A 25,522-nucleotide genomic window follows, 5' to 3' on the forward strand; every position below is an offset into this window, starting at 1 on the left:
AAACAAACATATTACACGGGAGCACACTGCAATTAAATTTTACAGTGTCCACTTAAAAGATTTTTACATACTATGGAATTTTCTGGAAAGAAAAGATGCCTTATTCCTACATATACTATAGAAATCATTCGATGTATAAAAAAGTTAGAGACTTTTTAAACATTTGTTGTAGATAACATACATAAAACATTCAGAGGTAGTTCCATACCTGTTTTATTGGAAAGTCTAAATGACACCATCTTATCAGGAATGTTACAGACATTCCTCACTGAAGCGATGCAGCTATAATTAGCGTAGTCCTGAGGTCGAAGATTCTTCAGTTTTAAGATCTTTGTTTCACCCTGAAAATGGAGAAAAAGTCATTAGAAGAAGTCAATGGTTACTAAAATTAATAAATGGATGAATCTTGGCATTATGTTTAAAATCATATTATCAAAATATGGCAGACTGTCATTTTTTAAGAAAAATGCCTACACTAAGAAAAAAAAACTATTACATTTAAAAATCATACTGTGATGTGCTCGGAGATAAAAACTAACAGACTACAATGAAAATTCATAGCTTTTTTTTTTTTTTTGCAAACTAGCTTCCTAAGGGGGGGAAATCTATTTCTGGCGGTAGTTATGCAAATTATTATGCAAAGATCAGAACAGTGTACTTAATAATGGAGTTTATTCAGCAAACACTGTAATCTATGCAGACTTCACCATGAAATGCTATAAAAGAAAAGAATCCTGAAGAGGAACCAATAAATGAAACACCACTGGTAGAACAAAGTGAATGAGGTCAATCTAATAACAGATAATTAAATGTATATACATAAATATTTTGTGTATAAGGAGCAATGACAGATGACAGATCTTCATGGGTGTTTCTATATCATTATTGTTCTGGTTACTTTATGTTCAGGAATTTAAGGTCTAAGTCTCCTGGGTAAATCTGCAAAGTTGCAGATAGACTCAGATCAGGCAAGTGGCCAAAAAATGACTCACACCCTCTTGATGAGCCAGAAAAGACCATGCAAAAACACTGAAATTGTTCAAAAGATAAAAAGAACAAACAACAACAATAAGAAGAGTAAAAAACCTGCCCAATTCAAATAAGGTCTCCTGGGATTTCTTTACCATCTAAAGTTATTAATGCATCTCTCAAAATAGTTCCTCTCACAAGAAACTTAATTATGGAGATGGTAAAAAAAGTCTCCCAATGACATCACGTTTGGCATAGCAATTTTTAAAATATTAATTTTTTCCAGATAACGTCTGTACAGAACCATGTGTTTCTTTTATTTTACTTAAGTAACATCATTCAAGTACTAAAAATTGCAATACGTTGATACACTATTCAGAAGAATTAGAATACTTAGTGATTTAACATATAAAGACACTTTGTTCATTTGGGGCAAAAAAAAAGCTTGTCCACACGTAGGCAGGCACACAGAGTTTTCGAAATGTCAAATGAATCTCTCCTTCAGTGTGCATGGGCATTTAGCCATAATTTCTTTCATTCATTGTCAAAATTCAGTCTTAAAACAGTCACACCTTTAGCATTTTCCTCAGTAGAATAAATAATAATTTTCTATCTTTCAATTTTTCTTTAGGAAAGACATTGCATTTCTTTTCTGTATAAACAGATGCAAACACACCCCACAGGAATATACAGAGTCAGTATGTGAGGTTCTAGAATTTACAGTGGCTTGGCCAAAAGTTTAAAACAGGCTCTCAATGTATTACAGAGTTCTCATTTATTTTAACTATATACAATGCATATAAAAGTGTGCTTAGTTACAAAGCACAGTTGAAAGAATATTATACTCGAACCAGCTGACTCAGATAATTTTTTGAATGAGATAATACATCTTACTCCTCCTACCTCTGTAACTGTTGTTGCTTAGATTTCTTCACTTTTCTCCTCTCAAAACTTAATTAACTGTTGGTATTCTCTGGAATTCTATTTGTTCCACAGTTAATTACATTTTATAAAATTCCCTTAAATGATTTTACCCTTGCTGATGAATTTATACTACAAGCCCTATATTCCTGCCCTCCATCAAGTCTTTATACCTATTCGAAAATTCTCCCTCATGTTTCAGATGTATATGCCAAATTTTTACCTCAATATATCTATTTTGGTATTTTATAGATACCTAAAACTCAATATATCCTAAAATGGACTTCAAATCTATTCTTCTAAATCTACTCTTTCTTCTTTAGTAACAGGAATCTTAGACTTTCAATAATTACTTCTTATTCATATATTCAGTATCTCTCTCAAATTATTTTATTGACCTTTCAACATGTTCAATTCTGAACATTCTTTTATTTATTTTTAAACATAATGCTCTAAACCCAACATTCAGCTGAAGAATTTCTGACTGTGCTTAGTATAATTTAAGAACGCAAGCAAGCATGATCATCTAATCTAGAATCAAGACTTTTTTTTAACATGGAAATCTGCTCATGCCCTTTTGCTGCTTAAATCACAGGAATGACATGCTGTTGTTCTTAAAAATAAACATAACAGCTGTTAACATGACTGTCAACCCTTTATGACCTGCAGTCTCCTTGCCTCCCCAGTCTCCTCTCATTTTTAAAATGCTTTACACATATTCAGCTTCCTTTGGCCACAGACCCTTTGCACATGCCTGGTTCCTCATCTCTCTGTGCCTAATCAATTTTGTCTCATTCTTGAATCCTAACACTCCTCAGTTCCACAGCTAAGTCTTTCCTTACTTTCCAGAAAAGGAGAAATCCATTTTTGTGAGATCTGCTTGTATCTTTTTATAACACAGTCTCATTTTCCCACTTACTTTGGTAATGGATTTATTTTCTGCTCTACTCCTGCCCTTGCTAGTAAGCACCTAGAAGGCAGAGGTTATGTCTGTCTTCTTCTCGGCAATATGTTCTAAGCACCTAGTACAGGACTTAACATAGAGAGACACTTTTTAAATGAATACTTTTGCAATTAAAAGTTCTGTGACCAATTATCCTTCACCACTCAGGGTTTTTCTTTGTACATATTTATTTCTCCAGAATTTATTATCTGCTTGGCACATGATACAAACTCAGATGTTAATATATATAATCAATATCTTAAAAGAAATCATGCAGTGGTAACAATTCTCAAATATATACAAAGGATGAACAGTGTCATTTAGATGCATATTCAATAACGAAGTCTCTTTATTCACATAGAATTAATTCTATTCTGCCGGTATTTCTTGTTTCTGTTTCCAATGACAAATCATTTTTTAATCCATATTTTCTAGATACTATTTCAACACTTCACTGAAACTGTATCTTCTAATGTCACTAATGATGCTCTTTTGTTAAAATGTAATAAATCTTTCTTTTTTATGCTTCTATACTTCTCTGCTTACTTCTAACACTTCAGATTACCTTTGCTATTTTGACATCTCCTTGTTGTAGGTAAAAAATTATAAATATAATAATTTAGACACCTTTTGGTTATATTCTATTTCATTTTCTATCTACTATTTTAGTCTATAATCTTCTACTAATACTATATTCCTAGAGCAATATGATGCATTATTATGGTTTCAATCAGCATTTATATACAGATACGTGACAAGCTTTTAAGTAAAACAAGAAAAAACCAATAAAACAAAAAAAAAAGAAAAAAACACTTAAAAAATAACCAATAGTATCATAATTAATGAAATCTTGCTTTTCCAAATTTTTCCTTTTCTTTTGGTTGCAATGTTTGCTAGCCAATACACTCTGGCACTTGAGTTTCTCGCCACCCCATCTGGATCTCTTAAGGTATTCTGGTTTTCTAATTTTTTCAGACCATTCTTTTTGTTGTTGTTTTCATCTATCAACTTCTATTTCTCCTGCATTACAGAGCTCCTAACCCCAAAAAAGCCACTTGATACTTTGCCAACAAATGAGACTTGTCTCTTCTGCGTCTAGACTGAATTTTTTCTGTCTTGGATTCCCCTTGACCTCTCTGTGCGTGTCCTTTCCCACCACTTCCATCTATATCTCTGACCTCTAACCTAAGTTCTTCAATAACTGCCTGATGAAGATTTTCCTCAGTAAGACAGACACTGTCATATCAAACGCAATGAGTTCACCATTCCATTCCACTTACACGCACTGCACCACCTCATATAAATTTTCTCTTCTGATGTTGTGCTACTTTTTAATTCACCACCATCGTTCTGCCCTAATCCAGACTGAGACTCATGTCATCATTCACTTTGCACTTTCTCATTACCCCACATTCAATGGCATCAAGTGCCTTAGATTATTCTTTGGTTTTTCTTCTACAAACGACCTTCGCTGTTTAATCTATAGGCATGATATTTGCTGTAGTCCTTCATCAACCACTGATTTAACAGATACAAGCTTGAGTGCTTACTTCGGCTGACGTAATGCACTGCCGGCTGTCGAGAACCTCCCCGCTCCTTTATTCTAACCGCTCCACGTGCTGCCGCCATACTTGCCTTCATCGCGTCAGTTTCATGCTAGAAAACCCTCAATAGCTCTATGCTGAAAGGTCGTTTCAAAAACCTTGAGTGTGTCATCGGAGACGCCATGCAGTCTAAGCAAAGTTACTTTTTTTCTTATTCCTCATACAAATTAGTTTATATATTATGTATTAATTTTTTATTTTTATTTAATATTTATTCCCATCCAATTAGGTTAATTACTACTTTAAGGTGTCTTTTTACAATTTCAAACTCTAGTGTTTTTTTCAGAAAACTACCCCTTGATGTGAATCTTTTTCTCTTCCCATATAAACTGAGGGCAGTTCAAAAAAAATCTGTTACCTTCTCTGTAAAGTCTTTTCTGACCTTCTCAGAAGTAAATTCTCTTCCTTTGGAACTTCTATTGCATTTTTATACCAAAATATCTATTTATAACTCACTGTTTAGTATTTGGTTATGAATTATCATTCAGTGTGTTGACATGTTCTTTAACTGAATCATGAGGCCCCTGGGAGCCTAATAGGGAGCCTTTTACATCCATTACTTAATAAATATCTATTGATCGACAGGATGCACTTAAAATTGCTCTTCCCACTAACAATATTCTACAAGAAGTAATGTAGTCATTATATATAATCGTAATGAATTTTAAAAATAGAAGGTACAAAAATACAAAATCCATAAAAATTAGACTTCATTTTTCCTACTATGCATTCTGTTCTTTGCTTATGACACTATATTTCTTGTATAATTCTTATTACTGTCTCATTTCTCTGCCCTTTCTATAATACTTGAAACATTTATAATCAATTGGAAACTGTCTGATTCTTTATCTGTAATTTTGCTACAATTAAATATTGTCACTTGCACTGCTAGAATGAATACACGGGCTACTTTCTTGCTTCTCCCTATTCTTTGTAAAAAAATAAAAACTTGTATCAGAGGAAGTTGATTCTTTGCACTTCTTTCAAATGTTATGCCACACTTCCTGTCTATCAAATTTTACTAGATAGCCAGTTTCTTGACTTAAAATTAACTACAACCATTGAAGAGGTGCTCAAAAGTTCTGTTTCTTGATCTTCAAGCTACTAAGAGAAATCTGATCTCTGTGAAACAGCATATCAGGGTATACACTTATGTTTCATGTACTTTTCTATACGTATGTAACATTTCAATGAAAAAAATGTTTAGACAAAATTAACAATAGCCTTATTTCAATGAACAGCTAATCATATTAGGCATACTCTGAGTACTTTCCAAATGTTGAGAGCACAGTGAAAAACACATTAAACTTGAAACAATAAATATCTAAAGAAAGACAGAATGATTTTTAAATGCTGTCAAGTAAATCAAACAAGGTATGTGATAGAGAGATGGAGATGTGGTAAGATATTTTGGATGGGACATTCTGAGAGGTGTCTCTAAGGCAGTTGAGGGACGTCTGAAAGATGAGTGATATAGTACAATACAGACAATAGAAGAACAACTGAAGAGACCTGACACAGTATTAAGTCTACCCTGTTGGAGGGTTAGATAGAAAATCAATGTGGCTGGAGTGTAGAGAAATGAAGACAACTGAATGACATTAAATTTCAGAGCCTGGAGGAGGTCAGACTAGATGGGCTGTGACAGTACGTTTTAATTTATTCTAATACTACTTATTCTGTGTTGAATGCCACTTATCTACCTGATTTTTTTTTTCAAAACCTGCCCTCTCTTGCTGCAAAATATTTTAAACATGATTTCCACCCACCACAGCTGTCTACCTATCAAACAACAGATGCCCCTACAGTTATTTTGAATATTTCCAGACAGCCATTATTTCAAGGAAGAGTCTTCAAACTAAAAGCTCTTACCTCTGAGACCGTCTCTAAAAGTATTTTTCCTACATGCTTTCTGTTTTCTGAGTAAATATCTTTTGTGTATTTATACCAGTTGTGTTTGTTTCTATGTTTATATGTTACTTGTCATTTACATTATATATTTATATCAACGCTGCCTTTTCCATTATGTAAGATAAGACCCCTTTAAATTCCATTCCTGCCATTTGTGCAGTGCTTTGCATGTTATCACCTCAGTCAAGATTGCTGACCAGAGAAGAATAGCGCCAACTCATTGTCCTGCATATAATGTTTTCAGGAAACGTTTTTGAACCACACTGACTCTAAAAGCAGTAATGAGAATTAAAAAAATATATATTAGGGTAAACTGAAAGAGATTTAAGAAGCTGAGCTAGGGGCCATCCACAGAAGAACTGAACAGTTATTAGCAAGAGCATGGAAATAGGAAATAAGCCCCAAGGGATTGATAAAACAATCAAGTACATGTGAACCAATAGCAACGAAGCTATGGCCATTAAAATACAGAGGTCATTTTTGTAGTGGATGCACACTTGAAACATTTCGTACACCCAAGTTCTTGTGGTTAGGAATGCTGCTAGTGTTTATGTTATCCAAAAGACAAGACTGTAAATTGGGTAGTAATATTGAGATTTTAAGGCTTACACATCCTTACCTTTGAGATGATTCTCACTCTTTAAAGACCAACAAATATGGTCCAATAAATATAATGGTTTGTGTCCTAGTTAATTCTCATGCAGCTCAGAGCAGCAAAGGGGCACATGAGAAGGACAGACATAACGGAGGAATAAACTTTACTGTGAGTTCTAGGTTCACAATGTCCCAAAGTTCAGCTATCATATGACCAGAGAATCGTTTTGGGTGAATTAAGATGATTTACATCTTGCAGTTAGGAAACAACTTACCAAGATGTTTGAACTTACAAGACAGTCATCTAGGTTAATATGTAAGATTACTCTGTGTAGTATGTCAAAGAGAGAGAGGGGGTAATACAGACAAAATCTGTAAAAGGAACGTAGAAAATAACAGGCAGAGTTAAGAAAGAATTTGAACCTTACTCAGTTAATTCACCACATTCAAGAAACGAGGAGAGCACGTTTCCTAGGTGGCCCAGTGGTTAAGAATCCACCTGCCCATGCAGGGGACACAGGTTCGATCCCTGCTCCAGGAAGATTCCACATGCCGTGGAGCAACTAAGCCCGTGCACCACAAATACTGAGCCTGTGCTTTAGAGCCGGTGAGCCACAACTATTGAGCCCATGTGCTGCAACTACTGAAGCCAACGTGCCTAGAGCCCGTGCTCCGCAACAAGAGAAGCCACGGCAATGAGGAGCCCACGCACCACAACAAAGAGTAGCCCCCACTCATTGCAACTAAAGAAAGCCCGCACACAGCAAAAAAGACCCAACATAGCCAATAAAATTAATTAATTAATTTTAAAAAATGTCAAAAGCTTTCAGGCTGACCCCCCTTCCTCTCAATAAACAACTCCCCAAGCTCAGAATATTTTTTAAAACTATTTCAGAATGTATAAAAAAATAGAGAATATATACTATATGTGTGTGCATATATATATGCTATCAAATGGCACGTGTGTATACATATAAGTATCTATATTTATAATGATTTAGGCTTTACTACTTACAACTGTTTTATCGCATAATATTAATTTATTTTGTTGAACATTTAAATTTAATATTCTGTGATATTAGAAGTCTTTTTAATGTGAATTTCCACAATTTGTAAAAAGGAATTTTCAGTTGATTATTGTCTAATTGTATAATTAGTCTAATTAGCCTAATTATAACTAATTACATAATTGATGTAAATATGTTCAGTCATAATTAGATGGTGTAATTACAAGGCACAAGATGATGTCATGAACATCTTTACAAAAGTTCTGGAAAAATAGCAAGAGTATGCATAGTTTGTAAAATGTAAGTACATATTTCTCTAATATTTACAAAATTATTTGAAACACCTGTATTTATACTTTTAAAACTACTTTTTAAGTAAAATAAATAAAGGGAGGGCCTTGTATACATTAGTCAGTGGCCCTTACCAATGGTGACATTGTCTAGTGAAGTAATACCCATAGCTTGAAGCAGTATTTCTATTTTACTTAGAAAAGGAATTGAAGCTTTTCTTTTAATATTTACTTTCAGATATCAGTAAAAAGAGAAAAAAAAAAAAACCTTCCAATTCCCACTCATTTTTTGCAGCTCTAATGACTAATTTATAATAAACTTCTAAATAAATAACAATATATGCTAGCTAACATTTTTGGTATTAAATGAGTGGAAGTATGAAAAACATAATTATTCCTCTTAGATATATATGCTTATTAATTCATAACAGCCTCAGGAATACAGACCAATTTCATTCTGGAAACATGATCTATCAAAAGGCATAATCAAGATTTTGTATTTCTACAGGATGGTGAAATAAACAGTCATTTCAAATTGATGTGGGTATTAACTTAGTGTCAATGTGGGGTAGATATATCTCATTATCTTCGAAATTCTGTTTTATTTAAAACAAGACACTGTTATTGAATAACAAAACATAGTATCTTTAAAAGAAATTTAATTTCCTAATATTAAAAATAAGTGGACTAATGACCTGTCATTTGAATCCTTCCATGATATAGTCCCAGCTTTACAGTCCACTGTTCCCCACACATCCAACTCTTATTCCAGCCAACCAGAGACATGGCCAGTCTTTGTGGATTTTGTCTTCCTTCTGTATATTACACATGCTATTGCCTTCCATCCTGGATGTACAGGCCACAGCAGCATTGTGTGCCTCTATATTAACAATAATTTTAACTCTGTATCCTAATCACTGTTTACGTTGACTCCTACCCATGCATATTAAAGTTAGAGGAGGAGCCTTGCCTAGTACCTTCTACGTCTCTGATAGAGAGCTGCCCGGATCTTGCACAAAACAGATCTCAGTCATTTTAATCGAATCTTACTTACACTATGAAATCACAGAGGCCATAGGATCTATGAAAATAAGAAGACAGCTAGCGGGAAGTTGCTGTATAACAAAGGGAGATCAACTCGATGGGAGATGCCTTAGAGGGCCAGGACAGCGAGGGTGGGAGGGAGTCGCAGGAGGGAGGGGATACGGGGGTATATGTATAAATACAGCTGATGCACTTTGGTGTACCTCAAAAGCTGGTACAAGAGGGTAAAGCAATTACATTCCAATAAAGAGCTTAAAAAAATTATTGAAGTACTCCAATATAAACAAAGCTAAAATGGAAAGTTTTTTCTTCATAGAGTACACATGGCAGTTGACGGGAAACAACAGCCCAGGAAATCAATAACACCTAAGAATACACATACACACACACTAGCCTGATAAGGAAAGTAAACACCGTTCCTATCTCATTATAAATGGCAAAGCCATTACAGCAAAAAAAAAAAAAAAAAAAAAAGCCCATCATCCTGGGAAGCATTTCAAGGAATCAAAACAAAGTTAATTTTAAATCTAAAGCAAATATGATTGTAGACCAAATAACTGATGCCTTTACTCCAATAACATAATTCTGAATAGTTACTTAGAAATGTTTGGGAATGTAGAGAAAAACAACTAGATATGATAACTTTGTAAATTAGAATATACATAAAAATTATGTTTTATCATTGCAAAAATAAAGACCACATGCTAAATCTAATGTGTTGCTTTCTACTGCTGGACAACCACAATTCACTGTCCTTCCCAACTTTCAATGCAGCTAGAAGTTACTAATGAAGGCGTTGTTTGTTACCAAGTAAATTCATGGGTAAAAATGTCCTTTACATCATATTTGTTTGTATTCTAAAAATGTGCCCTGGAGGCTGGAATCAGTCCTGGATTCTCAATCTATTAATTCTAAGTTTTTCTTACAACAGAACTTCTAGAGAAATCCTGCTTATTCCGTAATTCCCTATATTTGAAATTACACAAAAGTAGTAATGTTATCATGTGTACCACCCCCTCCTGAAGAACCTGTGGACTCAAGCAGAGTTTCAAAATGGCAGCCCAGAGGGTCAAATATAGACCTCCGGCAGCAACAGGTAGTATATTGTTTTCTAAAAAGGCATGCACAGCAAGCCTTACGAGTTCTTAGTTTCATACTACACCCCTCAGCACAAATCACATATTTATGTTACCAGATAGATTCAGTAGGCATCTGCATTTGTGTTTCCTGCACAAAAGTAAACCCACTATGGCCCACTGCGAAAGAAACTGTAGGATTTTCAGGTGGATATGTACACTTAGCTCCCTTGACCCAAGAGGTAATTTGTTCATAAGAAACCCTCAAGAATTTCTTAAGTAAATGACTAGCTTCCTATGCATTTATGATAAATACACATATATACATGAAAATACTCAAAGCCCTATCTTAAAGGTTGATACACCTAAATAAAATTGGTATTTGAAAATGTTACATATGCTGTTGAATTGCTCATAGAACAATACTACATGTGACAAAGAGGTAAAATCAAAATGGAGGAGATCAGGTTTTTCTTTGCTTGATTATAATACATTGCCAACATCAATCATCCTCAGTTCTATAACTTTAATATCAGTCTTCTTCAACAAGACTTTACTCAAAATCTTATCAGACTTTCTGTAGAAGTCAATAAGATGATCCTAAAATTTACGTGGAAATACAAAGAAGTGAAAACATCTAACACAATTTTGAAAAAGACAAACATGGTTAAGGGACTTATTCTTTCCGATTTCAAGACTTGTTATAAATCTACAATAATTAACATAGTGTGGTATTGGCATAAAGACAGACATATAAATCAATGAGACAGAAAATATAGTTCAGAAATAGACGTTAAAACATAGGGCCAATTGACTTTCAATTTAAGTGCCAAAAGCTACCAAGATAATTTAAAAGTCTTAGTTAAATAGATGATAAAATGGAATAATTAAAATAGTTGCTAAATCCAGAAGGCAAGAAAACAGAGAAGTAAAATAAAACAAGTGGGTCATATGGTAAAAAGTCAGTATTAGTCATTGGATTAAAGGTATTAAAAATTAAGATAGTCCCACTGGATTAAAACAACAACAAAAATCTATCTTCCGGTTACAAGCAACATGTTGAAAACATAAAGCCTGAAAGCAAAAGAGATGAATATTTATCACTCTCCTCCAACCCTAAAGAAACCCAGTAACCAAAGGAAAGCTCCTATAGTTAAATTAATGACAGACAAAACAGATTTAAGACAAGAAAAGTTGCCAGTGGGAAAGAAGGACATTTCTCAATGAAAACCTAACAGGAAGATACAGTATCAGAAAGATAATGCAACAGAGAAGGGCTAAATTGAACTCCATGTTAGATCTGTTTCTTTGACTTTAACCTTTGCTTTTTGTTGCTTTAATCATACACAATGACTGCCCCAGGGAACCCTAACCACCTGTGAAATTAACACATCCTTTCCCCAAGGCTAGTCATTTCAGGAGATGTTCTGCAAGGCTGATAATACTTTTCACTTTACTTCCCCACCTCTGCCATCTCTGATTCTAGGAAAGAAACTGGTATCCAGACCCTGATAAGATGGTTTCTGCAGAGAGACTAGTCTCCCATCTTCTCCGTCCGCTGGCTTTCTGAATAAAGTCATATTCCTTGCCTCAACACCTAGTCTCCGATTCGTTGGTCTGTCATGCGACAAGCAGCGCGAGCTTGGACTCAGTAACAATAATACACTAGGAAGATATGAAATTTCTAATTCTGTATGTACCAAAAACATACCTTCAAAATATATAAAGCAAAAATTGATAAAAATAAAGGAGACAAATCCAAAGCCATAGTCATAGACATTAATTAACTTCTCTCAATAGCTTTGAGAATAGCAGACACAAAAATCAGGAAATACACAGAATACCTGAACAACAAAATCAACGAATGTCCGCTATAAATTGGAACTTGCCATCTGCCTGTACAAGAATTAAATCACTTTGTGCTGCTGTGGCTACTGACCTTCCACATCCCCTGAAGGGAATTCAGGGTGGAGACCAGGAATGAGGCACTCCTTGCTTTGGAGGATGGGCAGAACAGGTCTTCAGATAGTCCCGTGTTTTCAGGAGCTGATCTTATGAGCGCAATCCTTGTATCCCCTCATATCCAGAAAAACACTAAATCCCTACATGGTGATGTCTGCTCCTTGTGACGAGCAGAAACCCCTTACAAAAAAATGTGTTTAATTGCATGTATTCCTCCTTTACCAAGAATACATAGATACTAATCTTCCCCCCGCCTCTTTGGAACAGTTTCTCAGAGCTATCTGGGATGCCATCTCCCAGGTTGCAGTCCTAATTTTGCCCCAAATAATCCCAACTTGTGCTTTTTTTTTTTAAGTCAACACAAATGTGACCTATCTGAAATGCAGCAATTTTGGAATGCATGTTTTGTGGCTGCATAAGGATCATTCATGGAGGTACATCACAGGCAAGTACCCCATGCAAGTCTCCATTTCTAAAGATTAAAATTATTCAGAGTCTTTTTTCTGACCCAGTGACATCAGACTAGAAATCAATTAAAAATTATAACAAGACAATCATCAACAGTTTGGAAATTAAATACATTAAAATTGATTTAATTATAATATCAGTCTCATTCACATTTCACTAAGCTTCCTTTAGTGGGCAAAGAGAAACAGAGTTATAGAGAGTGATTCAGGAGTTACTAATAATTTTAACTATTCCTTAGTTACAAATCTAGACATCTCCATGGGAATACTGGCTCAATATATTTATTGAGAATCTTCTATGTGTCAGGCACCATTTGAACTGTTGAAAAGGCAAAGTCACTATTGGGAAATGGAATATTTCCTGCCATGTCAATAAACAAAGGGTGCCACAACTCATCTACGACTGTAGCCTTCCAACGTGAGCGGAGGAAACTCAGAGCTGAAAAGAAGGTCTGCCATTTAGCAGCCATCAGACTGCAAGTCGCTCCCTGTACTGAGCCCTGAGGAGACTCAGGATATGTCAGGATACTGGCCCAGGCAGCTGAGGTGCACATCAAAGGAATGAGTTCAGTGAGCCCAGATTTTTGCAGCTTCCCATATGTAGAAGAGCGCTAAATTCCTTAGCTTGAGATATCTGGTTTTCTTTAATTAACAAAGATCTCTTGATGTTCTGGACTACCTGTCCTTTGTTGCTTTTGTTGCAAAAATACTGTATGTCCTGGCTCCTCGCCTCACCTCCTGGGAGCAGTTTCTCAGAGCTATTTGAAACACTGACTCCAGGGCTGCAGTCCTCATTTTGCCCCAAATAAAACTTAACACGTAACCTTCACATTGTGGATATGTTTTTCAGTCGACACGATAATTATTGGGTTTATGTCCGAATACACAAACAAGATAATTTGATAATTTCAGTGCTATAGGGAAAAACAAAACAAAACAAATAAACAACAACAACAACAAAAAACTGGATATTAGAAAAGGGTAACTATGGAAAGGAAGAGATGTTACCTCAGAGAGATCTGTCAGGGAAACCCCTTCTCAGGTGATGAGTCCTAGGTGTTTAGACGATCCCTGATGTACTATTTGAGTAAATAACATTCTACTTGGAGGAATCAAGAACATGCAGACCCTAGGCATGTCTAGGGCTGGTGTGACCAGAACAGTGAATGAGGTACAGAAGATTAGAGACAACAAGGCAGAGCAAGGTCAAACATGGTCTTGCAGGCCACGATACTTATTTCGATTTATTGTAAACACGGGAAGCCAATGGAGAGATTAAAGCAGGAAAAAGATTTACATCTTAAAATGATCACTCAGATGATTGGAGGCTTCTGTAATAAAGCATGACGGCCAGTTAGGAACCTATTGCTATATTCCATGGAGAGATAAGAGAGGGCATGTGATACGGATGGACTTGTGTATATCAGGCCCATGTGCCTCATATACACAATATCAACATGTATATCACACATGATATCAACATGTGTGGTATGAAGAAAAACCATTGATAGCATTTTGTCTATAAGAAAGCCAACATTCCCTGTGGTTATAAAAACTAAACTTTCCATGTGCTGCTGTTTGAGAGTTTTATCAATCTGGCCTACACAAGATGTTTAATATTAACAAATTAAGTACATATATAAAAGTATTGAATTATTTCTTGCTTCTACATAATTTTTAAGACAGATACAAATACATCGCCATTCGGGAGTGTGGGATTCATATGTATATACTGCTGTATTTTAAATGGACAACCAACAGGGACCTACCGTACAGCACAGGGAACTCTGCTCAATATTATGTAACAATCTAAATGGGAAAAGAGTTTGAAAAAGACTAGATATATGGATATGTATAACTGAGTCACTTTGCTGTACACCTGAAGCAATCACAACATTGTCAGTCAACGATACTCGAATATAAAATAAAGAGTTAAAAGTAAATAAATAAATAAATATCGAAAACAAAAGTCAAAAAAACAAAAACAAAAACAAAAAAACCCTCGAGTACACAGCCATTTCAGAAGGAGAGTTAAACAACATCATCCAGTAACCAAAGTCAGGAAAGACATTTTTAAGTAAGAGCTATAACTACAGTTACTGGCAATTATCAGCTAACAGCAGGTGAACACAGACCACAGAATTTCAAGAAAAGTTTGCTTCTTAAATACTTTTTAAGAGAATTGATTTACAGGGTACAAGCAGCAGAGTTCCAAGTACAGCAAAAGGCAGAGAAGGCATGTGTTATGCAGCCTAGTCTAAGCTAATATTCATAACAAAGTATCAGTATTGAAATGTTCAAATTAAAAAGCTGTTTTTCTCAGGAAAGAACGGGGTAAGGAAAAGCAGGAAGAGAAAAGAAAAGTTACTTTTAAAAGGTAGAATCAGGAGCCACTAGTTTTGAGCTCTTGTAAAATAGATTTAATAGTTGCTAACACAGAAACAGCAACAAATGCAAAAGAATGAATGAAAAATTTGATTGTGCTTCTTTAACAACTTTAAAACAAATTTTTAATTATTTTGCAAGTATAAAAGTTTCCCCCAAATTTGGAAAAGGCCCATGTGTTCATTTCTAAGTGATAAGACCCTTCTGCAGGTAAGAAACTGCCTACAGTGATTAGGTACCTAGTGATTATGTGTTCAGAATTGCCTTAGTATGTAAACATTATGTGAAACAGAAAACTGTTTTCTAAATTTTAATAATGTCTATATTTTAAAAGAAATTGTTAAGAGGAGAATCAAGTAATTGATATGTGATCATTTACCTGGATTTCTAAACCTTAGAGACATCCAAGCAACTAAATACTGTTGACAAATTTTTTAAGTTATTTTGCTAACTAAAAAAAAAAAAAAAAAAAAAGGATTTTAGTAAAAATTAAAGAATGAATTGCCATATTTATTTAATGCTGTATTTAATGACAAAAAATGGGATTCTGGGAAATTTACAAATGCAGGGTAACCTTATATTATTAGAGAGTTAAGATGTGAAACTTTTAATAATCTTTAACAAATTCTGAAGTAGAATATTTACAATATTCTCATATACAAATTTGGTTGTATAATTCCTTAGTTATGGGTATATGATGTCGCAAAAATTTAACAATGTAGTCAAATTACTGTTTATTTTGTTACCTATATAACTTTTTTAAAAAATTCATGGTCAAATTTATTTTCCAAGTACATTTTTTTATTTAAAATTTTTCTTTGTTAGTTAGGTTTGTGTTCCTTTCTGATCTTCAAAAAATCTTTATAATTACAGCATTCAAATATTCCTACAACTTCAATGTCTTCCTCAAGAGTTATTAATTCATCAACCAAAGTTCAATACATTAAAAAAAATACATTACAGAAGAGAGTTCCATATTACATCCACTCTACATAAAAGTAATTCAAATTTTCTTTTCATTAAATAAGTTTTTAATGACTCAGATAGTTTAGCTTTCACATAATTATGGTTCTACTTAAACTAAGACAAAACTGAAAATGAACATAGAAAATTAGATAGAATTTTTTCCCTAAAACCAAAACCAAATGAATTTCAAGTAGATTTCTTCATTCCTTTAAAATGTATTTACCATTGCAAATGGGGAAATAAAAATCTCTTCTAAGAAATATTTCCCACGAAAAAACAAAGCAGGCAGCAAGTGTATAATTATGTGCTTTAGAGTGAAACCTAGGCAAACCTACAGACAAAGAAATCTGTTAGGACACGTCAATTTAAATTGTTTTCAAGAGTTAACATTATAAATTTAACTACCACGTGAAAAATTAACAAACTGTTCTTCATTATTTGAGTCCTCTGATCTTTCAACAAAGCACATATTAGTTTTTAAAAGGTCAGACTAGGAGAAACTATCTTTTCAAACTAATATAGTATTGCATGCTGCCTGAATTAGGAAAGTATCCAGTAGAGTAGGGTGGAAATACTATACCTCAATTCCTACCTGGGTAAAGAAGGGTTCATAAATCTCAACGCCTTTATCAGATCCTTGTAGTAACACCTCCTGGCCACGCCTCCAGCTGTACCGAACAGGTGGGTTTGAATTGGCAACACAGCGGAGGAACACTGTTCTCTCATAGTAAAACTGTTCTTTAGCTTCACCTATACTTTGATGAACAGTTACTACTGGATCATCCAGATCTAGAAGACAAAAACAGTAGTATGAGTCACATGGCTTTTAAAGTACTGTAACATAAAACCTAAACAAAGATGATTTCCCTTATTGAATGTATTACTTTTAACTAGATTCTTTTTCGTTAAAGTTTATTGAACTCATTTGCAGAGAAATCTGCAGTGATAGAAGGTAAAGACAAATAATAGTCATTTCTTAAGATCTCTATTTGTCGAAATAGTACAAATGATGACGTAGTTTCAACACCTCATCAACAGCCACATAAAACAGAGTTCTATGAGAGAGATCAGAAAACTCAAGAGGTCAGCCAAAATGAAGAACCACAGTCATAGAAAAAAATATCATGCAGCTCAACTGGCTTTTAACTTTAACATACTTCTTTTTCCAATTATTTATAACATATATTTTAAAATAAAATAATTTATAAGTTATTACAATCTTTGTAGTAAGAAAATTTGATCTTGTACTGGGTTAAATTTTTCCTTCATCTCAGATTTTATATCCCAGATCATATTTGCTAATTAAAAATGTGCTAACAGAAGGTACTATTAACAGGCATTAACATCTCTGTTACTGAATACTGGAACTAAATTTTTGCTGTTTTGCATATATCCTAAAGAAAGGATATTTACTACAGGGTTTAACAAACATTTTCTGGAAAGAAACAATTCATGAATATCTTGGGCTTTGTAGTTCACATAGTCTTTGTCTCAACTACTCAACTCTACCACTGCAGTGTGAAAGCATCCAAAGACAATAGGTAAGTGAATGAAGATGAAGGTTGCTGAGTTCCAATAAAACTTTATTTACACATGCAGGTGCCCCAGCCAGATCTGGCTCATGGACCACAGTCTGCCATAGATTGCCAACCCCTGAAATACCATATCCCAGGTTCTTTCCTTACGAGAAAAAGGAATTAAGGAGTGTATTTGCTTTAAAACAACTGTATTGTGTATTTGAAACTTTCTAAGTGAGTAAACCTTAAAAGTTCTTATTACAAGAAAAACAAATTTATAACTTTGTATGATGACTGATGGTAACTGGAGTTACTGTGGAGATCATTTTGCAATGTATACAAACATTGAATCATTATGTTTTATACCTGAAACTAATATAATGTTATATGTCAATTATACCTCAATAAAAAATAAAAACAAACTTTTTATAAAGATGTGTTAAAATAACAAAAAGGCAACTAAAGTAGTGAAGTAATAGCTTCCCTAAGGAATCAAAGTAAAGAACAGAATCCCAAATTTCCCCAGTTTTAAAAAAGTATTTTTCCAATGTGAATTGTTCGACAGTCCTACTTAGATGTCTAGCTTTGCAACATTCTGAGGTGTTTTTTTTTTTTTTTTCCCAACATTAGAATCTTTTCACAGCTACCTCAATGGCCTCTAATTTTAGTAGTGAAAATTTATAGAACAGCTGCTGCTTTTTCGGTAAAGTTGTAGAAACTTTCAGTTTAAATTCATTCTATTAGCTGTGCAGGGATATAAGCCTGGTTTTAATAAGTTGGAGTACTTAGGGATACCGGCATTATTACTATAAAATGTTTAAAGGTCTTTAAAATCCATCAAATAGTCTCTTATTTGGTTATTAGGCTTTTACATATAAATCAAATCCTACAGGAGACTGATTAGCCGAACTCAGTGGCTTGAAAAAAAGGTATTGTGAGTCAGTTGTAAAGAATTTATTTTCTCTTGTTTGAAACCATTTCTTTCAGTCACAGTTTTCTTTTTAGAAATATGAGCTGTGTTATATTGTAAAAACAAAATTCTGAAGCCAGAAAGTTTCGGAACAAGACAGATTTGGATGGGAAACAGTGTAACAATGGTTTCCTCTCTTTGGGTTCCAAATAGTTAATAATATATTTTTCAACACTCATTTATTGATGTATCTTTAGCTCTTTTCATGTTAGGTGGTGGTGTCGATAGGCGCAGTCAGGAACAGACCACACCCGAACAATCCTTTAAATATGCTCTCCCCTGACTTAGATGAGTTTCGGGTCACTGGCCTTCTGAGGAGCTAACCCTGTGACAATGGTTACTGAACACTGTACTGGCAGAATTATCTGTTAGATTCACCCATGTTTTGGAATTTCTATTTCATAAAACTCCCAGATGATTTTTTTTCACACTTAAAAACAAGTATGGCATTAATGGTTACCTTTCTGTACAGTATAAAACATTCCTGTCTATTATTTTTACTATTATTTTAAAAGGGTAAAAACATTTAAAAGTGAAACAAACAAACAAAACAAACAGAAACCAAACAAACCAAAAACAAGATTTCTTTCAGACAAGTCAAATAGTGGCATGGCTAAAAAATATATTTTAAGTGAGATTATATGTTTGTGTGTGTGTGTGTACACATACATACATACATTACATGATATATACTCTGTGATATATAGAAATTATATCACTTAGAATATATGTTTAATACATACTCTATATGTTACTGAAAAGAGACTGAATATGTGTATTTGCCTTAGGTCAGGTTTCTTGGACAAGAGACTCTAAGACAGAGATACACGTGCAGGAAGTATATTGGAAAGTACCTTCAACACCTGTTGGGGAGGGAAGGAAGTAGGTTTAAGGAGGACAGTTGAACTACAGCGCAGTTGCAACTGAGGTCTCAGTAGCTCTAGAGAAGTTTTGGAGCCCTGAGGTCCCCTCAGAGCTGTACTGCCTTAAGACAAGGAAGCTAAGCCTTTATACTCCAACTCTCTTCCCCATCAACCAGTCCTGGCAAGTGTGCGGCTCCCCACCAGGGGCCTTGACCTTGGGAGAGGCAGCTCTGTTTGGCTTAGGGCAATTTCTAGAGAAGGAGTTCGCTGCTAGCCATCAGCGGCTAGAAGTTTCAGAAGAATCAGTGCTTCAGCCTTGAAGAAGGCATCTGGAGGTGCCCTACAGCATCCACTCAGATCCACCTGCGCGGTAGGAAACTTCCCTCTATCTGGGACAAGCTATTCCAGGATTCTGGTTAGTTACCTTTGCTGGGAAATCTTTCAAAAGAAACGGTGGTGGGGTGATAGTCATATCTCCTTGTACTATTACAGTTCTAGATTGCTCTCATCCTGGGCTAGTACAGCTTTTGGGGTACGTAGCTTACCTAGTGAGGCCACCAGATTTCTGTCACTGAGGACTTTGAGCCCCTGGTAATCATGCTTCTTCTCAAGCCATTACTGATGCATTTGTCTGGTTACCACCCAAATTGGACAACAGAATAGCAAGAAATGACTCAGTGGTTCAACTGGGTACAGAATCTATTCTCGCTGCCCCACTGTGTAACAAAGATCCTACCTTCAAGCTGACTATATGGGCCAGTTACTCCAGCAAGGATGGTGATTCCTCTTCTCTGCTATTTCCTGACACAGGAAGCCTAAAGTAACAAAGTAGCAGCCATATCTTGAAGATTAATGGGACTCCTGCTGTGTCACGTAGTAAAAGCTTTTTCCCTTTCTGAGAACTAGAACATCTAAACTGGCAGAGAGACCAGAGTTGTGGGGAGGGAAACAAAGATTCCTCAAATGGATCACTAAATGTGATGGTAGTAAGTTGGGTCTCTACTTGATTCTTGAATCTATGTATTCTCTGAGAGAAAAGAAAAGAAAAGAAAAAGAAAAGAAAAGAAAAGAAAAGAAAAGAAGAAAAGAAAAGAAAAGAAAAGAAAAAGGAAAAGAATAGAAAAGAAAAAAGAAAAGAAAAGAAAGAAAGAAAGAAAAGGAAAGAAGGAAGGACGTAAGGAAGAAAGGAAGGAAGGAAAGAAAGAAAGAAAGAAGAAGGAGGGAGGGAGGAAAAGTAAGGAAGAGAGAGAGAAAAAGCAAGCAAGCATCATATAATAATGGTCATTGATTTAGGATGTATACTGCATCTCAGAAAACTGCACTCCCTCCCTACTAGATATCATCTCTCCAAGACTCAGCTGCCTCCTCCAAAGGCCAGTCTATCACTCTAGTAAGTTAATTTTTTTAGGTGGTATAGAATATGAAATGACTAGAGATTACCATGGCAATGTTTCCACTGCTACATTTTCACTGCTATAAAATGTGCTTCTGGTCCCATGAGTGGTTAGGTAGGATCATGTATTAAGAATAAAACATTCTAAGAACTTTTGGATAGGGCTGATGCTGGCTGAGGTCAGCAGAAAAGGCCATACTCAGAATACATGTCAAATTCAATCAAAACGATGCACGGTCACTTTCAGGGTAAAAAAAGTTCTAATATAATTAACTTGCTACAAAGGGACTGGTTGGCATTCTTGAAGGATGATGCTTTACAAAGGGGCAACTCTTGGTGTCTGTTGTGCCAGGTTAAATATTCAGTAGTGGCAGTAGACAGACCAACCTTCGTGAATGACAACTTATATTTCAAACTTAGGCATCGCCTCTACCCTTACCATTATAGGATTTTTTTCATGAGCCTGTTGTCCTATCCATGGGTGGCCAATGACAGAAACTGGTTGATATCGACTGTCTGCATTACTCTGTCTACTTCATGTTTTGTGCTGCTATTGTGGTAGATGCTTTTTGGTGCTCATTAACATGCAATACAAATATTATCACACCTCATGCCATGCCCATAGGTCCATCCAAATACGTGAAAAGACCTCCCCTTTCCACACAAAGTGGTTGACCAGGTACACCACCCAATGCAAAGTTCTGTCCACTGGGAAGATTTTCCCTTATTCCTGTCTGTCAAGTACATCACAGACTGGGGTTCTAGTGACGTCGCCGTCTGATTTCAGGCTTATATGCATGTACTGAGCTGACTGATTATGAAAGAAGCTTAGCCTTTTTTCTCTACCATTAGTTCAAAAGAGACCCTCTAGGTGGCCAAGTATGAACTCAGAGACACTGGTAGATCCATGGAGGTCTGGGCAGTTGCTTATACAGCTTACTTAGGTGCTTTGGCCCTGGCTATGCCTCATCTTAGATGTACTACTTCCATCGTATGATGGACTACTGATAGGTCTGCCCTGCTTTATGACTGAGTGTTGCTGGATATGACAAAACCCGACTGGCACTTCAGGCCACATGGTCTGAAAGTTACCAAGTTCAACGATTGAACAAGGAGTCGTGACTTTTTATTCTATGACCATATTCAGCCTCCTGATCATCCATCTGATTTCTTTAGTTGTGTATATGGGGCAATATCCTGTTGACTGTCCGTTTATTTTGCTCCAAGATTCTATTAACTATCTCCGTAGCTCTCTGAGAGTCTAGAGCACTGGATGCATTTGAACTAGCTGCTCATTAAGATAACTGTGCCTATCTTGCTTGTGACAACTAAGCACTGCCACCTAGCATCTATTATTTTGAGATCCTAGCATCCCATTGTTACCAGGAAGACCAATTCTATAATAGCATCTCCTGCTATGAACATTTGCCTACAGAGAACAGTCATCTCTAAGTCTCAACAATGCAAGTATCTCAGTCATTAGCACATCCCTATTGCTTTAATAAATGTAGTGTCTTCCAAGCCTTTACACAGGATATACTGAGTTGATGACATTTTTAGGCTCTAACTGGTAAATTTGCTCTAGCATTCTTACATATCTGAGGCCCAGAAGGTTTAGGAATAGCTAGGTTTTCAAGGCTTTTGAGATCACAAACCTAGATATACCCCACTTCCCCAAGTCAAGGTTCTACTTATTCCCAGCTGGGGTTCAGATCCTGGCTTGGCTGATTTGCTGGGACTGAGAATTCAAACTTCTCTGGAACTCTGCTATACTTTTAAATAAGTCCTAAGCCTTATTATCAGCTTTTATAACCTCTGGCTAAAGAAGATAAGACTTTCTTTATATTCTGCTGAAGAGGCTTTCTTATCCTCACACATCACCTTCAACTCATGATTAATCACACTCAGTCTTTTATTCTCTCTCCACTGTATAAACAGAACTCAGCAGAAACTGATTCCATTGTCCTTATAATTATTACTTTCCATTGAATTCCTCAAAAGCCTGGGATATTGAATTCACAGAGCATCACCTTCCATTGGTACCTATCCTTGTTCACCATCTGTGAAGGTTTTAACAATTTCACCACTATCACATTCAAGGGCTAGCCATGTTCCACCTAACCACCAGCAACGGGGTCCTCACTGCCAGCCAGTGAGTGGGCTGATGGGTGATCTAACATTCTATTTTAGACTTTACTTGCTCATACCATCTAGAATGATTCCTTGAAAATATGATTCTCTGATGAAGATATGCATTCAGGAAATTTATTGGGGAGTGCTCTCAGGATTAATTCTTGTGATGGTGTGCAGACAGAAAACAAAGAAAAAGGAGCTAGGATTAGGCAGTGAGGGGGGTTAAATTGCGATGCATCACTACAGTCTCCATATGATCTAGAAGGAGCTCTAGAGCTTAGGTGGTCTTTCAGAGCTGTCCTGCAAAAGACCGTGATCAGTCACGGGGTGAGGGCTGGGGAGCAGCAGGCTTGAACTTGGGTCTTTAGGTGGCTCTTTCCAGCTGACGGTGATTGCATGAGAGGGATTCACTTCAGAGTTAATATCTTCCAACACTCCCAGGATATAGACGGAGTGCTTGCTATACGGTTTCATCTGAGGACTTCGAGGTTCATTTCTAATTTTTTTCAGTCTTTATTTACAGTTCAGGAGCCATAAGATAACTTTCTATATTTACTCAGTTGTTAATTTTCACACTAAGTGGCTTACATACTATTACAAAACCGCACTGGGATAGTATATGTTATTGCTGACATTTTATCTGCATGTATTTTTTCTTTTGAAAATAAATTTCCTTCAGTTTTATAGGCTAAGTGTGTAAAATTCAACCTAGAGATGCTATTCATTGGCAAATTGCAAAATGTTCTTTGAAACAAAGAGAATGAATTTTATAATTTAATGGAGGCCCAAACTCCGCACATTTATAACATAAATCATTGAATATATTATTTGATATATGAATATTTGCCTTACATATTTTTAAATAACAAAACTAATATGATTTTTTATAAAATATACCCCTATGTGCATACGATCTACACCTTAGTCTTGTATTCCTAGAACCTGACATAAGGGACAAAAGTACTCAATAATGAGCTAATAAATTAATATAAAGGAAGATTAATCTGTAACTAATATGTTCAATGTCAATTTTCAACAAGGCTATCCATATGTACTATAATGATAAGCCTAAGGGAAATTCAATTTTTTTTCCCCTTAAATGCAATTGCTACCTAACTCTTTCTAACTGAAATAATTTTCTGGAAACTTTTTCCTTAGCTGATTAGATAGGCCAGAAATTGACCAAGTCATTTTTGTATATAAAATGATGTAATCTACCTTTCTTAATCCTAGAAACTTACATGAACTGATTGGATATATGGCTGAGGAAAAGGTGGGAGTTTAGGAAGACCCTGGCTTGGCCACTGGGTAGACAATGCGTTAACTGAAATAGGAGATGTAAAGTGAGACCTAGACCTGGCCAGGGGAGGGGGTGAAGGAAGATGTGAAAGGGAAAGGAGTTATTTTTGTTTGGACTATGCTCAATGTCAAGCACCTATTGCTGTCTTAATCACAATGTTTGTAAGCTGGAACCAGAATGAGAAGTCTGGGCTACAGATGTGGATAAGGAGGCATCAGTATTCTGTGTGAGGAAATGAAACCACTCAAGAGGGGTGCAAAATGAAGAGGAAAGGACCAAGGAGAGAGCCCCGGTCCACATCAAGTGGAGGCAAAAAGAAGGGAAATACCTGAAGAAGACTGAGGAAAAAGTGATGAGAGAGGTGGAGACAAAACAAATCAGTGGGAAACAAAATAAATTTTAAAAGTAATTCCACGTCCTTGGAGGTGTTGGAGAGCAGAATAAATGGTGAAAAGAAATCAAGGTACAACAGAACTGGAAAGGGACTTTAAGTTCGGCAGGAGTAAATTTGGCAAGTTACTGATGAGTTTCATCAGAGCTGGGCCAGTGGAGTCATGGGACCAGGAGTCATCTTTCTGTGCCTTAAGAAGTAAAAGACAGATGAAAACTTGGAATAATTAACAGATATAATCCTTTCAAGAAACCTTGGCTCTGACTAGAAAGAGTTAGGGAAGTAGCTAGAGGACAACATGTGATCACAGGAGTCTTGCTTTGCTTTCACTGACTTGTTTTCCTCTAAGGTAACAGATACAAATAGGAAAGAGCCAGGAGTTTATAAGGGAAAAATAAAATAATAGGGAGCTCTAGGAAATGGTAGATGATTGAACTATTTTAATACATAATTATCATTTTAATGGTATAATTATCATATGAATTTTTACAACTCAACATTAAGATTTCCTTTATCGGTAGTATGTCCCTGTTTTTAGAGGTCTTCACCCAAGCTTCCAGTCTTTTAGGCTAGAAGACTTGGAATTATTTCTAATCCTTCCCTATCTTTTTATCTAGGCAACATAGTTCCTTTTAACGATAAATCCAAAATTAGTTCTTATACATTAAATATCCCTGTTTGAGATAAGATTCACTAAGTTATGGAAGCATTTGTTTAGTCTACTCTCCACTTAAACTGGGACACTTGAGTGACGTGAAGAGTTAACTCACCCTCCAGCATGCATTGGCACAATTAATCTATGTGCTTTTGGTTAAT

The 25,522-nt window shown here is 35.5% G+C and overlaps 1 protein-coding gene across 1 annotated transcript in view; it reads right to left on the bottom strand.

Annotated features, from left to right (window-relative positions):
• MDGA2 (MAM domain containing glycosylphosphatidylinositol anchor 2) overlaps positions 1-25,522 on the bottom strand; it is a 777,847-nt gene that overhangs the window by 269,781 nt on the left and 482,544 nt on the right. The window contains exons 4-5 of the mRNA XM_057722267.1: positions 16,732-16,928; positions 209-341 (exon numbers count right to left, since the gene is read on the bottom strand). Coding sequence (XP_057578250.1) covers positions 209-341; positions 16,732-16,928 — 330 coding nt within the window. The remainder of the gene's footprint in view (positions 1-208; positions 342-16,731; positions 16,929-25,522) is intronic.

This window comes from Hippopotamus amphibius, chromosome 2, assembly GCF_030028045.1.
Source record: "Hippopotamus amphibius kiboko isolate mHipAmp2 chromosome 2, mHipAmp2.hap2, whole genome shotgun sequence".
Taxonomy (NCBI): Eukaryota; Metazoa; Chordata; class Mammalia; order Artiodactyla; family Hippopotamidae; genus Hippopotamus; species Hippopotamus amphibius.